We start from the raw sequence: 15,962 nt of genomic DNA on the forward strand, positions 1-15,962 counted from the left end.
ACTTCAACTATTTATTTCAATTACTATTTTGCTAAAATGACACTTTGATTAACTGTACCATATGCCAGTGGGGTAAGACGATTTCATTTGTCAAGCAAAATGTAACTTTAAAAAACAAGCTAATATTTTATGCTTGAGAGAACTCGAGACAAAAATACTTTTTTTGCGGTGTGTTTCTCATTCTTTGTCCACAATCCTGAATCTCCATTTGTGCCTCTCTTTTATTTTAGTTTTTTATTTGGCACTGGACTTGTGACTGATCCTGTCCCATTCCCACCCCACCCCAATTGTCTGCAACTGCAGCCTTGTTCACACAGAAACCCCACTGGAGAGTATTGTAGACAACCACAGTTCTTCTCCAGAACACCGGGCATCGCCAGCTGCTTCTTTTCACACTGCAGACTACAGCTATGCTTGCATAGAGTGGAGTCAGAGGAAGACCTTTCATATGTGGCTTTAATATGCAGTCTATGGGCAACTGCACATAATGAGCCTTAACTGAATGAGGCCTACGCAAATTAGCCTTAACCGAATGAGGCTTCACCTAACCAACCTTACCCGAATGAGCCTTACCAAAATGAGTCTTAACCAATTGAGGCCTGCCCAAATGGGCCTTAACCGAATGAGCCACCCAGCAGCCTCCATTTCTGCCATATGATTGGCTGCTGTGCCACCTGCAGTCCACCTGGATGTAAACTGGTGATTCTCCATGCTACAGGCAGTGTTGTACTACAGGAAAGCCTGTCCCTATCAGAGGAGGGAGATGCTAATACAGCAGTGACCCAGGGTCCCTGGTGAGGTGTATCCGGTTGTGTTGGGCTGTTAGGAGTTCCCAGAAACACTCGGCTACTGGCATGGCCTCTACTGCGTTGGCCGCTGGGCCCAATGACAGGACCTATGCTGTTTGGCCACTGGGCCCAATGACAGGACCTATACTGTGTCGGCCACTGGGCCCAATGACAGGACCTACACTGTGTCGGCCACAAGGCCCAATGACAGGACCAAATGACAAGGCCCAGACTGCCCTCAGGGCAGTACCTCTTACCCCTGGGACTTCGGCCAGCCGACCTTGAGACTTATTGGCCACATAACTCACTTCCTGTCTGCTCTCTCTGTCCAACCAATAGAGTACAGCCATTGGTCAGCCGCTATTGTAGGAACACACACCAGGAAATCGATTGCAGTGGTACAGATGGCCCGTTTGATTTATGACTGTCATAATAAAAAAATATCACAGAAGTGGCCCTTTGGGGTCCGGGAAGCTGTTTTTTTTATAGATGTGCCGCAGATATACCCTCCCTAATCGGTGTCCTGTAAATAAAGCTTGAACAGTCTTCTAAAGCACTGCTGCTCTGCACCAAGCCTGCAGACATGAAATCTTTCAACCCTTTGCTCTGCCCCTCATGTTTGTTTGTTTGCTTATTTATTTGCACATTGATTAAAACATAACATGAAGGACATTTTTTATTTATTTTTTATGTACAAACCTAAATATGAACATAGACGGTGCAGGATGGAGCTAGATTATATGGTGCCACACCTTCATCATTAATAAACAGAAGACTAATGATAATAAAAATACAACACAACAACAAAAGCTCAAAAATCCCAACAAGACAATTTAGTCAAACAAATAAGATGAAAGCAATCATGCTTGTTAGTGAGTATGTGTATACGTGAATGTGTGTGTGTGTGTGTGTGTGTGTGTGTGTGTGACTGTGTATACATACCTGGTTTGTTTGACTATTTTTGTAAATGTTGAAACAGGAGGATTCAGAGGCAGTGTTAAAATAATTGTTACAGATTTTGCACCCTTGTATCTAAAAGAAAACTGACCATGGGTGGTGCGATAATGGGGAGGGTGAAGATTTGCTGTGCGTCTTGAATTATATGTGTGAACTTGGGAATTCACTTTAAAAGGATCTAATGTGTCTGGTGTAGGGAAATGCACCCATACCAGGTGTTTGAAGGTGCTGTTTGGTTGGCTTAGTCCCTTGAACTGAACACACTGCAACCCAGCAATGTAAAAACGTTGACTCACTGAACACACACACACCCACACCCTATGTATTCTTACAAGGCACTACCCTTCTGAACACACCATATTCTAATTCCTCTAATGTGTATATTACCCAGACATCATCTCAGCATGGTAACACACTGACCTACTGAATGTGCTGCACCCTCATCATTCACACATGTGATGTTACTCAACACATGACCGTGGCAGAACTGAGATGTAGCACTAACGCCATGCCCTATTGATTATGTTTAAATTATTGATTAGGGTCGACTTACTGAGGACATTTTGTGTGTATGCCTGATTACATCTTAGACCAGGGGTGTCAAACTGCTGATTTTTCTGTGTGTTTCAGCAAGTGATTAATGTAAGTCATTGATTGAATGACTTACATGAAGAGTTCACACACCTTGTTCTCAAGGCCTTAATTATAACTAACACATGCAGACACCGTGGCCCTCCAGGACTGGAGTCTGTCACCCCTGTCTTAGACAAAATCTATCACAATATGATTATGAAAACAAAATAATACATTTTAACTAGAAAATGTGGCTTGTAGGAGAGCCGCACACACAGGGGCACAGGATGAAAGGTCTCTGTCAGGTCTCACCATGTAACATGCTAGTTGTGTATGGCTTAATATATGTCATTATTATGTTAAGTTAAAAGTAGACAATTTTCAGATAACTTACACTTTGCGGATACGGACAAATGTAGCGCCATCTCAGTTCCCCTCTGTAACTGCGGTAATGTTGAGCTTTGCTAATAAGAGGTTTGGAATTTTAATGTCTGTCATAAATATGAGCCATTGCGAAGTGATACAGAATTGGCATTGTGACCTGAAGTGAGACAGAAATGAGACATTGTGATTTGAAGTGAGACGGAAATGAGACATTGTGATCAGAAGTGAGACTGAAATGAGACATTGTGATCAGAAGTGAGACTGAAATGAGACATTGTGATCTGAAGTGAGACTGAAATGAGACATCGTGATCTGAAGTGAGACTGAAATGAGACATTGTGACCTGAAGTGAGACTGAAATGAGACATTGTGACCTGAAGTGAGACTGAAATGAGACATTGTGATCTGAAGTGAGACTGAAATGAGACATCGTGATCTGAAGTGAGACTGAAATGAGACATCGTGATCTGAAGTCAGACTGAAATGAGACATTGTGATCTGAAGTGAGACTGAAATGAGACATCGTGATCTGAAGTGAGACTGAAATGAGACATTGTGATCTGAAGTCAGACTGAAATGAGACATTGTGATCTGAAGTCAGACTGAAATGATTCAGTCTGTCTCTCCTCTTCCACAGGCTCTTCCTCCTCTAGTCCCAGGCTCTTGACCAAGAGCCTGTCCCTGGAGCCTGGCCCCTGCCTCGGGGGCCACGAGACACCTCAGCGCCTGTGCTCTGATCCCGGGCCCCTCGGACCCCGCCACTGCAACGGGACCAATGAAAATGGACCACCAGAACTGCCCACCCCTCCCCCCAAAACAAGGCCTCCCCTGCCTGGGCCCAAACCACAAGGTAGTACTGCTCATGAACATTAGTGTGACTGCTTGTCTCAGCGTGTTAATGCTAATTTGAACACTATGATTGTGAATGTTATGATTGGCTCACTGTGTGTGTTAATGTTAATGGATAACTATGTGTGTTAAGGTTAATTGGCTTGCTCTCTGTTCATGTCAATAGGCCCACTGTCTGTGTTAATGTTAATTGGCCCTCTCTGTGTGTTCATGCTAATTAGCTTACTGTATGTATTAATAATAATTGGCCTAGTGTGTGTGTTAATGCTAGTTTGCTCACTGTGTATGAATGCTAATTAGCTCACTTTATGTATTAATGATAATTGGCCCACTGTGTGTGTTAATGCTAGTTTGCTCACTATGTGTGTTAATGTCAATTGGCTCACTGTGTGTGTTAATGCTAGTTTGCTCACTGTGTGTGTTAATGTCAATTGGCTCACTGTGTGTGTTAATGTCAATTGGCTCACTGTGTGTGTTAATGCTAATTGGCTCACTGTGTGTTAATGCTAATTGGTTCACTGTGTTTTAATGTGAATTGGCTCTGTGTTGATGATAATTGGCTCATGCTCATGTAAATTGGGTTCTGTTTCTTCTTAAAGTGCCCCCAAAGCCACCGCACCTACAGAGTGGGCGTCGGCCACGGGCGCCCGATAAGCCCCTCCCCCCGCCCCCGTCTCGGCCGCTCCCTGCGGACCCCCGCTGCCCTCGAGCCCCCCTCCCCCTCGCAGAGGGGAGCGCCTCTCCCAGCTGCGTGCTCTCGCTCATCGAGAAATTTGAGAGGTAAGATCTACGCGTAGGCGAGTCAGGCCTGTCGATTAGGTTTCTGTTTAAAGGTCCGTCATTATTCCAAGGTCAACGAGAGGGCCCGGAAAGAACTTCAAAGGCCTAAATTGGGAAATAGAACATCGGCTAAAATTTCGAACAAGTTTCAGTGTCATTCATTGTTCGTACATGGAATAGAAGTCATTTCTCTTGGTTGCATGGATTTCATTACAAATGCAGATTGGGTTCCCTGCTATGGATGAGAGAAGCAATTGCGCTTGGAAAAGCATCAGTCCTTTGTGTTTGTGGAAGCAGCTCTAATGCAGCAGATATGACTTATCCTGTTTGTGCTTCTTCCTCAGAGAGCAGATCATCGTCGTGCCGGATATCACCGGGGGGGCCCTGTGTGTCCCCAGAGTCCCAGAGCCACAGTCTGGAGCAGGAGTCCAGACCCCCCCGTCATCAGAGCCCCCTGCCCCCAGCCCTGAGCCCCAGGAGGCCCCAGAAGCCTCCGTGGGCCTGGCGGAAAGGGAGGAGGAGGATAAAGAGGGGGAGGGAGAGAGGGAGGAGAGAGAAGAGGAGAGAGAGCTGGGGGCCGCGTGTGCAGAGAGGCGGCTGTCGCTCGAGTCGGGCTACAGCGCCTCCGACAAACTGCTGGACTCCCTGGAGATAAGGGACCTTTTGGCCAGCCAATCGGATGTCCCCTTGGACCGCCTGTCCCTCCCCCCACCCCAGACGGATGGGAAGCTGGCCAATCGGGACAGCGGGATCGACAGCATCAGCTCCCCCTCCCACAGTGAGGAGCTGTGCTTCGCCGGGGAGGAGGAGAGGGCGGGGCACGAAAGGGGGGTCTGCCCCTGTAGCCCCGCCCTGACCCTCCCACGCCTCTCCTCCTCCTCCTCCTACGGGGGCCCGGAGGGACAGGGGGGCGAGGGGGCCTCCGCAGAGGGGACGCGGGACTCGGAGGGGGACAGTGACATGGAGGAGGGGAGCGGGGATGAGAGTGAGCTCACCCCCACCGCTCTGCAGCCCCTCGTGCTCCCAAAAGCCGAGAGGCAGGACTCCTGCGAGGTGAGGATGCTCTTCTCCGACGCTTACACAGAAAACCACGCAGTACTAACTTCACCTGCCACCCAGGGGCCTGTCTCACAAAGCAGCATCACGGTATCAGCTGGATAACTAATTTATACCTGTGACGATCAATTACCTATCAGGTCGAATAGAAAAACAGCAGTACTACTGGCCTGAAGGACCAGTTTTGAGTACCCCTGCCATGTATTTACTGAAATATTTTTTATCACCAGTTCACCAGTCCCCTTGACCAGTGTGTTCTTTGTAACTCTGCTGTACCTAATGAAATAAACTGAATGCTGTGTGATAGTTACAGACACTGTTATTGGCCAGATTATCCCCACAGAATGATTAGCAATCGATCACTTGTGTCATGCAGTGGCCTCTACTTAATCGTTCTACACTAGTAACTTCAAGTTAATTTCAGTTGTGATTAAGAGATGCTGGTCAAGGCCTCGGGCGGAATGCTCTGCTCGGACATGAATCAGAGTATTGTGGTCTACAGAGAAGTGGGCTTTATTGATGTGTACACGCAAGACTAAGCAAATTGTTCTTGATTACACAAAAGTAGTTGACATTGAATAGTTTCTTAATGCTGCCTGGCAGTCTTGTATTACAGGTTTTGTGTGTGTGTTTGCACTCTGCAGCTCTCCGTCCAGCAGCGGGTGTTCAACATCGCTAACGAGCTGCTGCACACGGAGAAGGCGTACGTGTCACGGCTGCACCTCCTGGACCAGGTGTTCTGCTCCCAGCTGATGGAGGAGGCGCGGTCCCGGGGCTCCTTCCCCTGCGAGGTGGTGATGGGCGTCTTCTCCAACATCTGCTCCATCTACTGCTTCCACCAGCAGTTCCTCCTGCCCGCGCTGGAGAAACGCATGGAGGAGTGGTGAGAGATGCACCCTCATTGTCCGTGCTCACAGATATTAATATACTTTCATTGTCCATGCTCACAGATATTAATATACTCTCATTGTCCGTGCTCACAGATATTAATATACTTTAATTGTCCGTGCTCACAGATATTAATATACTCTCATTGTCCGTGCTCACAGATATTAATATACTTTCATTGTCCGTGCTCACAGATATTAATATACTCTCATTGTCCGTGCTCACAGATATTAATATACTTTAATTGTCCGTGCTCACAGATATTAATATACTTTCATTGTTCGTGCTCACAGATATTAATATACTTTCATTGTCCGTTCTCACAGATATTAATATACTTTCATTGTCCGTGCTCACAGATATTAATATACTTTCATTGTCCGTGCTCACAGATATTAATATACTTTCATTGTCCGTGCTCACAGATATTAATATACTTTCATTGTCCGTGCTCACAGATATTAATATACTTTCATTGTCCATGCTCACAGATATCCATGCTGTCATTGTGCATGCTCAGATATCTATGCTTTCATTGTGACTGTCAGGTTACGTAACATGATTACTGTTGACAAAGCTACTTGCATTAGTATAGGCATATTACAGAGGGCCAGATGCCTTTTGCCCAAGAAACATGCATTTTATGTATCAAACTGGTGCATGTGGCTAGAACCGCAGTTTGCGTGTGATCACAAGCTACGCTTCTGTCCTTAATGTATTTAAGGGTGGATCACGCAAATAAAGGCCGGAGATATAAGTGTAGCTGATTATTTATTCTGTTGAATTAATTAAAATTCAACAGAATAATTAACAAGGGTCTATTTGAGCATGAAATTTATCCACCGGTGTGAACCGAGGCTCAAGAGAGACAGAGACAAATATCTTTGCAACAAATAATCACACACCACAAAATCATCAAACTGATTATTAATATTCAATATTAATTAATGGTTGCAGCCAAGAAACAATTAAGGCTGGGTGTTTGTCACAGAAAATATTTAGAAAATAATTAATGAAATTAACCAATATCTCATGTGATGCTGTGGGAAATGACTGAAATAATGTGATCAACCGTAGTGACAGTAACAAGTGTTTGAAGTTTAAAAAAAAAAATTGAGTAGGTTGAATGTCATTGCTAAACTTACACTTTCATTGCTAAAATAATAAAAACAGGGTTGTGGGTTTGTTTTTATTAGTTATCCTCCAAAACAATCGTGGAAAATAAACGGGGAAAGATTTCTTTAACAAACAACCAGCCATACAAATAATTGCACTTCTAGGAGAAAGAAAATATTTCACATCTGGAACACAGTGTTCCAAGTCTATCCTGGCAATAGTCAAGCTCATTGCAACGATACATCTTACATTTAATTCAAATGACAATAGTCACCACCGTTGGAATATGTACACAATTTGTCTTGCGCTGGATACGCTTTTATGTGGCAGCCAATACAGAGAATACAACACACGCAGTGCAGATATTCAATGCACTAAACACATGTCTTAACTACACTGTTTAAGATCTGCCTCTTTTGCAAAATGTGGTTTAAATGCAGTCCCATTGGCTGATTGTGTAATGAGCTGTAGCCTTAGTAAATAAGACGTTAATTTCAGGCAGACTGCGACCGCACCAACATACCCTTGTCAGGCCACATTTTGCGCTGTGAGCTTCATGTACGTAAATCTGGCCCATAGTACATTGTGTGTGATAAGTCAAGCAGCTGTTAGCGATGGTTTGGAACATACACCTTTCTAACCAAGCAAGAAGCCAGAATCTTGCAGAACAACACGACAGATTACATTTTTATTGACATTCATCAGCCCCTGGATTCAATCTGACCTCTTTCCGGCATTCCCCAGGGATTCGAACCCTCGTATCGGGGATATCCTTCAGAAACTGGCCCCATTCCTGAAGATGTATGGGGAATATGTGAAGAACTTCGACCGAGCCATGGAGTTGGTCAACACGTGGATGGAGCGGTCCTCCCAGTTCAAAGCTATTATCCACGGCATACAGGTAAGCTCCACAAACGGTTTCTTTTTTCTCCAATGTCTCCATGTTCTCTGTGAACCTGGGAGATGCTAGAGTGTATGCTCAGAAGAGCATGGAGCCAACCACTAGTTCTCTCCACTCCATGTGTGAAGTCATCGCAGTGCGGCAGGTGAACTGTGTCACGATCTCACCGTTGGACTGCTGCAGGCAGAGCTGAGGAGCCAGTCTTGTGTGTTGATGCTGGGAATACCCTGCTGATGTCATGCACCCCCACAGTGACGCTGGCCACAGGGCTTCCTGATCAAAGTGGCCACTGATCTGGCCAGCAGTAGATCACTGCACTGACAGCTATTGCAACCCTGGAACCTGAGATCAGCTAGATTCCCATAGGAGTCTGTGCACTGTCAGTGTAGTGTTGTCCAAGCATGCGTTATGTTCTGCCTGGTATTCTGCAATGTCAGGAATACATGCGCAGTACTATTTTTAATATTCACAAATATAGGTATGAAATTAATCCCTTTCTTTGAACAGTCATTTCATATGACCAGAGCCTGTTGTCTTTCTGACAGTCAAGGACAGCTACTGTGGTACACAGTGTCATTTATTTATAGTGCAGTATGTGAATAGCGGACCTCTATGAAAGGATAACATCCAGTGCGTCTCTTCATGAACAGGCATGGATGCCTGATGGGTTTGCTGTACGTTAGCACAGGAAACATGCACGTTTGAGGGCTGACGGGTGCACTTTAAGAGAGATGCCAGGGTCTTTGAAGAAGCCACTGAGAAAAGGATCTGAGCACAGTTGTGTTTGTTGAAATTATTCCATCAACAGAATTTGCATGGCGTGACATTCTCGTGAATGTCATGCTGTGCATACTATGCACGGCTTGTTTGCTAGTGGGCGTGGCTTGTAGAATAGCCAGGAGGTTCTAGGTTCAAGTCCTGGGATGGAATGTCTGTTGTACCCCTGAAAAGTACTTAACCTGAATTGCTCAAGTAAATATCAATTTGTGTAAATGGGCCGCATGTAATCTGTGCTGACCTGGATTAGGGGATTAATAAAGAATATGATCATGTATTAATGGCCTATTTATTCAGGGACTATGCTTTAAAAGCATAAAATCATGTGGCTAAAATTTGGTGGCTTAAACCCAACGCAGGGTATTTTTTAATATTTTCATCTCATTGTGGACAGAAATTAAATTGCATTATCCACATATTAATTTGCAAATACACAGCAATAGTTTTTTTTTTTTTGGGAACAATTAGTGAAATGACCTTTAAAAAAATAAAACCTTATTTTTCCCTGTGTCTTTATCCCTGGAGGATCCCTAGATATCAGTTTTACCTGATACAGTTTGCAGGGCCACTGACGTGTACAGTCACAGAAATGTCAGTTTTGACCTTTAAAAGAAAAAAGTCATTATAATGCTGGGCATTATTTGAAATAAACATGAAAAAATGAAAAGAATGAAAGCGCAGCTAGTGTGAAAGAAAGATGTGCGATGCCAGAGAGGGGATGGTGGTGTCTCTCCCTCGCGTTATCCATCAGATCAAACGGGGAGCGATGGGGGGATTGTCAGGGGCCAGCAGCGTGCTGAAGAGCTCCAGTTAACACAGGGAATACTAATGGAGAAGGACTTAGAGCTACCCTACAGCTTCATACTGCTCCCAGACTGCACCTGTGGAATATTAACTCACCACTGTGCCGATGCGCTGCAGTTCACAGAGCTGCCTCCGGGGGCAGCACATCCCCAAGCCGATAGACCAGTGATCTTCATTCCTGGTCCTGGCGGGCCGCAGGGTCTGCTGGTTTTTGTTGTTACTCAGCACTTAATTGATCAATTAAAGCAGTCAATTACACAGCTAACTCAGTTTAGCCGTACTTCCCGCCATTCCTCTCCTCCCCCCATGCCTCCACATAAGAGGAGGAGACGAGGAAAGGAGGATATGTCTTTTTGAGTATTGGGATGCACCCCTGCTTTCTTGGGTCTGAATTTGTTGCTGATATTAAGGTGAAAACACACACCAGCAGACCCACCAGGACCATGAATGAAGATCACTGCCATAGACTGGGTGGTTTGGGTTTTAATTCCCTTCTTTAATACACTTTTTACTTCTGATTTTATAGACCTATGTGTCATGTACTTCTGTCTCTGTATTTTCCTATTACCTCCTGTTGGTTTGTTGGTCTTTTTCTCATTACCTGTGTCTCTGTCTGTCGCTCTCTTAAAACCTGTATTGATTGCTTCTGTCTCACACATTGCTCTATATGCCTGTTTCTCAGTTCAGCCGTATCCATTGTTTTCATCCTGTCAGTTTTTCTCCAAGCTCTATCTGGGTTTTGCTCATTGTATCTCTCTGTGTTTGTGTGTGTGTGTGTGTGTGTGTGTGTGTGTGCATGCACGTATTTGTGTGCACGCATATGTGTGCGTGTGTGCGTGTGTGTGTGTGCACATATGTGTGTGTGTGCGCGCATGTGCGTGTGCGTGTGTGCGTGCGCGTGTGTGTATGTGTGCACATATGTGTGTGTGTGTATGTGTGTATGTGTGTATGTGTGTGTGTGTGTGTGTGTGTGTGTATGTGTGTGTGTGTGCGCGTATGTGTGTGTGTGTGCTGTCTCAGAGGGAGCCGATGTGTGGGAACCTGACCCTGCAGCACCACATGCTGGAGCCCGTGCAGAGGATCCCGCGCTACGAGCTGCTGCTGAAGGACTACCTGCACAGACTGCCGCAGGACGCCGACGACTCCAAGGACGCGCAGAGTGAGAACCCCAACCCACCGCCCCTCCCCGCTGCACGCACCGCCAAACGCACGCTCTCTCTCGGGCACGGAGAAACTGAATACAATTTTTCCTCCTTTTCCTCCACTGGTCTCCTTCTGCTGTCGAAGTATGGGGGAAGGAGATGAGTGGAGGAAAGGAGGGTGTATTTTTTAAGTATTGTGACTGTGGCATAGTGCAGCTGCGGTCTAGTGGTCTTCAACCACAATCTGAAGCTGTTGAGTTGAAGAGCGCTTCAGTTTAGCTTCAATTCAGCTTTACCACAATAACCCCGGTATTGAACGTGGTTTTCTTGGAGATCTCAGATCTCTGCAGTTTAGTGCAGAGCTCAGCATCCCTGGTCCGGGAGTGCAAATACCATTTCTGGGCATTTCCTCATGAGTTTGATGGACTATTAAGAGTCTGAATAGTCTGAATGGTGAAACACTGAGGTCACCTGTGTTCATTAAACCTGATAATGAATAGTTACATAGTTCTAGGTTTGCATGGAGAAAAACACAGGAACATCTCTGGCACTCCAGAAGAAGGGTTGCCTATCCCTGCATTAGTTTCTGTATTACATCATGCTCTCTAGAATTAAATGGCAATATAACACCATCATATATTTCATATCTCATATCTTGTTATGCTTTTGAACATCCCTCATTTGATGCGTAAATGAGCAGTAAATGAGCAGTGTGGGACTTTGGTCTGAACTGGACTGTGTGTCTTGTAGAATCCCTGGAGTTGATAGCGACAGCTGCCGAGCACTCCAACGCGGCGATCAGAAAGATGGTAAGTGGCAGACGCTGTTTATACAGAGCCGGGCCCAGGCCTCTTCAACACCGGCACCACAGAGCGCAGACCGGGCTCTGCTTTAGCGCTAGTGGAAAAGAGCTCCCTGGGAGTCACGATGCTGACATTCTGGGAGTTTGTAATTTAGGGTATTTACAATACACTGCTGTAATGTGCAGTTAATGAGAGCTCTTCATTTGGAGTGGTTTTTTGACAATGTTTCTCCTTTTTTATCCATTTTATCTTAAATTGGAGGACGAGTCCAAGGGTGGTGACTGACAGGGGCCCTCAAAAGACATGACAAGCAAACATGTTTAATGTTAAGGTGTTTGACTTTAGAATATGATTTTTAAGTCTCATTACAAGACTAAAACAGTTGAAATTGACATTAATTGAATAGTTTATTTACAATGTACTGATAAAAGTAGACGTTTCTTTTTCTTGGATGGCCTGGGGTGATGTGGCCCAATGTACAATTAATGGGGCCCAAAACCCCTAGCAGTGTGTCTGTAACTATGACCCACTTGGAAGTTTGGTCAGTGAAATGAAAGATGTGTGTTTGTGTGTGTTTGACCTCAGGAGAGAATGCACAAGCTGCTGAAAGTGTACGAGCTGTTAGGGGGAGAAGAGGACATCGTTAACCCCACAAATGAACTCATCAAGGAGGGACACATTCTCAAGCTGTCAGCCAAAAACGGCACATCGCAGGACCGGTATCTCATACTGGTGAGCACACAGCCCCTGCCATTCTCATTGTAAATTGTCATCACAAATATACTGCAAACACTACCAGTGCCTGTAATGGGAGCACAACGTTTTATAATTTTCAAACGTCCTTCTTTGGGGCCAGTTGAGTTTTCTGCCTTGGGGAAGAACATGTCAGCGCTGTAGGGGTTAAAGACAAAAATAAATATTATGGGACTGATTTATTTTTGTGACATCAACAAGCTATATGTACAAGCACAACCCCCCAGATCTCACGGGATTTGCATCCTGAGAAGAATAAGGCTAAAATCCCTCTCTGTTTGGGGGGCCTTCTGTGGTACTTCTGAGTGTATCCTCACCCCCTCCCCCTCTCTTTGCATCTGTCTGCAGTTCAACGACAGGCTACTGTACTGTGTCCCCAAACTGCGGCTGATGGGACAGAAATTTGGAGTCAGGGCCAGGATTGATGTGGACGGAATGGAGGTGTGTTTTTTTTATTTTGCTTGTTTGCTTGTGTACATGTAAAAATGTGCATCATGTAGTCTGAACATGCCTTGTTTTTGTCAGTAGTTAATAACACATTTGCCCCATGTATTATTAAGTAATGATTCGGTGTATTTATGAACAGATTATATCTGTATTTTCTCAACTTCTCTCTCCTACTTGTCCATTTATTCAGCCCAACCTCCATGTGATGAAATGACATTCTAGATGTTAGTGTAATTGTGCATGTACATGTGTGGTGATACTCCCTGCTGGGTTTTGCAGCTGAAAGAGACCAGTAGTGTGAATGTGCCGCGGACGTTCTTGGTGTCGGGAAAACAACGCTCCCTGGAGCTCCAGGCCAGGTGAGCTGAACTGTTACATCCCACAGCGAAATGCACCTCGGAGTTTCCTGTGTAGTGCCACGAACATGCACCTGTCCCCACTGGAACAAGGGCCTTTATTATGTGTTTTCGAGCTGTATTGGTCTTGGTGCAGTGTAGGCCCCATGTGAGAATGTATTGAAGGGAACTTGGTGTATATATAACCAGGCTTGTGGAGCTACACTTGTCGAGTGACCTGAAGAAGATCAGTTGATCAGTATGTGTTGGCCATTCTTAATTATGTTGCATTATGTCCAATTCCTCCAATATTTTTTACAAATAAAGAGCCCGGCAAAGCTTTTGCTTTTATGAATGTTCCCATCCCCTTCCTTGAGTGGGATAAAATATAGCTTGTCAGATTTATACAGATCGTGCAAGCCGTAATTCCTTTGTAGGTTTGAGAAAGCATGCCGTTACTTTGTGCTTTGTTTTGTTGATTTTTCACATCAGTTTGTTCATTTTGATCTGTGCAGGACTGAAGAGGAGAAGAAAGACTGGATCCAGGTAAATACATTTCCCTCTTTCAAATGTGTCTGTCTTCTGACCCCCCCATCACCTGGGATAAGTGGATTATTCCATTTTGTAACCAATTCCCCCTTCTCTCGCCCTCCATCTCTCTCTTTCTCTCCCTCTCCCCTAGGCGATCCAGGCCACCATTCAGAGACATGAGCAGACTCTGGAGACATTCAGGCTGCTGAACTGCTCCTTCCGTGAGGAGGACTACACTCCTCCCAACTCCCCTGTGAGATCACAACTAGTTACATCTAGTTACAATTAGTTAGCACTGGTTTACACATGAACACATCTTCAGTTGATACTTGAGTACTTCTGAATTCCATCTTATCGCTCTCTTGTCTTTCTCCCTCTCAGAACTGTACAGAGTTGGGGAAGCGTGCCCCCACCCCGATCCGGGAGAAAGAGGTCACCCTGTGTATGAAATGTCAGGAGCCTTTCAACTCCATCACCAAGAGGCGCCATCACTGCAAGGCCTGTGGGCATGTAGGTATCTCCTGATTGGCTAGGTTTCGAGGGGTGGGCGGGGTCAAGGGTCCAATCTGCACAATCCTCTGAAGCGAGATAAATGCTCACTGCTTTTCACTGTTTAAAGCCTGTAGCGGCCTGAATCAGACCACGAGACCTTTGTTGTATGCCATTCTTCTGGTCTCTCTACACGGTGTTGTCCAATAAAGCTGACAAAGGCTTATATATCTATATTTCTATATTAAAAACTCACGACAGCGGTGACCGTTGCTCTTCATTGTCAGGTGGTGTGTGGAAAATGCTCCGAGTTCCGGGCCCGGCTGCTGTACGACAACAACCGGGCGAACCGCGTGTGTGTGGACTGCTACACCACCCTGCACGGGGTGCCCCCCTCCCCCGCAAGCCTCCCCAGCACCGCACAACGGCGCCGCTCCATCCTGGAGGTGAGGGACAGTGCAGAACGAGGGCTCGCTGCGCAGGCTTTTAACAAAGGAGCACTGTGTGCTGCCGCTAATGGCGCATGCTAGCCCTGTGTGTGTTAACGCATCCGTATACTCCACAGAAACAAGCCTCGGTAGCAGCAGAGAACAGCGTCCTCTGTAGCTTTCTGCACCACATGGAGAAGGGAGGGGGCCGCGGGTGGCAGAAGGCCTGGTTTGTGATCCCGGAGAACGAGCCCTTGGTCCTCTACATCTATGGAGCGCCTCAGGTGAGCAGGGCGGATCCCAGGTGCAAAATCCAGGTTCAGGAAGTGCACGTCCTCACCAGTCTTTTGTTCCAATCACCTGGATTTGCGAATTAGCATAATTCTTTAGCCAGATGGTAGAACTAGTTGGTGAAATCAGCTGGCTGAGTTAACGAGTGGGAGAAAAACATGGCAGGACTTGTCTGTTCTGACCCCTGGACTTTCCACCGTGGGGAGGGACAACTTTTGTGTCATTTTTGGGTTCCTGTTCAGCTCTTTCACAAGAACGATTTCCCTGATGTCTGTTGTGTGAGAACTTGCAGAATAAAACCTTTTTACTGTAGTTTTTTTTTGGGGGGGGGGGGGGGATTTTGGCACTTTGGCTCTGGAGACACACGTGTTGTTCTGTTTGAAAAAGTAACGGTGTGTTTTGTTTGTGCCTACAGGACGTGAAGGCCCAGCGCAGCGTCCCTCTGATCGGGTTTGAGGTGTCCCTTCCTGAACAGAGCGACAGGCTGGAGCGCCGCAACGCCTTCAAGATCAGCCAGAGTCACCTGACCCTGTTCTTCAGCGCCGAGGGGGAGGAGCTCCAGCGCCGCTGGATGGAGGTCCTGTCCAGGGCGGGCCGAGGGGAGGAGCTACAGGCTCACTCCTCCATTTCAGAATCTGTAGAAGAAGAGGCGGAGGAGTCTGTACTTTCAGATGAAAACACGTGATTACACAATGGGTGTGAGCGGTGGCAACTATTGCAAATACACACACAGACGCAGACACATTACACACACACAAGTTTATAACAAGTGTCAGTGGTCAGTTGCATGAAATACATGTTCGGTTTCTTATTGTATTATTACTCTTGTGAGATTGACGGGTGTTTGCAAAGAAAATCTGCCAAAAATGT

The 15,962-nt window shown here is 45.8% G+C and overlaps 1 protein-coding gene across 1 annotated transcript in view; it reads left to right on the forward strand.

Annotated features, from left to right (window-relative positions):
- fgd1 (FYVE, RhoGEF and PH domain containing 1) overlaps positions 1-15,962 on the forward strand; it is a 49,091-nt gene extending 33,129 nt beyond the window's left edge. Inside the window, exons 2-17 of the mRNA XM_061258085.1 lie at positions 3,340-3,552; positions 4,151-4,331; positions 4,676-5,384; positions 6,032-6,270; positions 8,136-8,292; positions 10,894-11,032; positions 11,766-11,824; positions 12,404-12,550; positions 12,920-13,012; positions 13,298-13,377; positions 13,869-13,899; positions 14,036-14,137; positions 14,266-14,394; positions 14,661-14,819; positions 14,939-15,085; positions 15,508-15,962. Coding sequence (XP_061114069.1) covers positions 3,340-3,552; positions 4,151-4,331; positions 4,676-5,384; positions 6,032-6,270; positions 8,136-8,292; positions 10,894-11,032; positions 11,766-11,824; positions 12,404-12,550; positions 12,920-13,012; positions 13,298-13,377; positions 13,869-13,899; positions 14,036-14,137; positions 14,266-14,394; positions 14,661-14,819; positions 14,939-15,085; positions 15,508-15,777 — 2,855 coding nt within the window. The 3' untranslated portion in view covers positions 15,778-15,962. The remainder of the gene's footprint in view (positions 1-3,339; positions 3,553-4,150; positions 4,332-4,675; positions 5,385-6,031; positions 6,271-8,135; positions 8,293-10,893; positions 11,033-11,765; positions 11,825-12,403; positions 12,551-12,919; positions 13,013-13,297; positions 13,378-13,868; positions 13,900-14,035; positions 14,138-14,265; positions 14,395-14,660; positions 14,820-14,938; positions 15,086-15,507) is intronic.

Source organism: Conger conger, chromosome 10 (genome assembly GCF_963514075.1).
Source record: "Conger conger chromosome 10, fConCon1.1, whole genome shotgun sequence".
Lineage (NCBI taxonomy): Eukaryota > Metazoa > Chordata > Actinopteri > Anguilliformes > Congridae > Conger > Conger conger.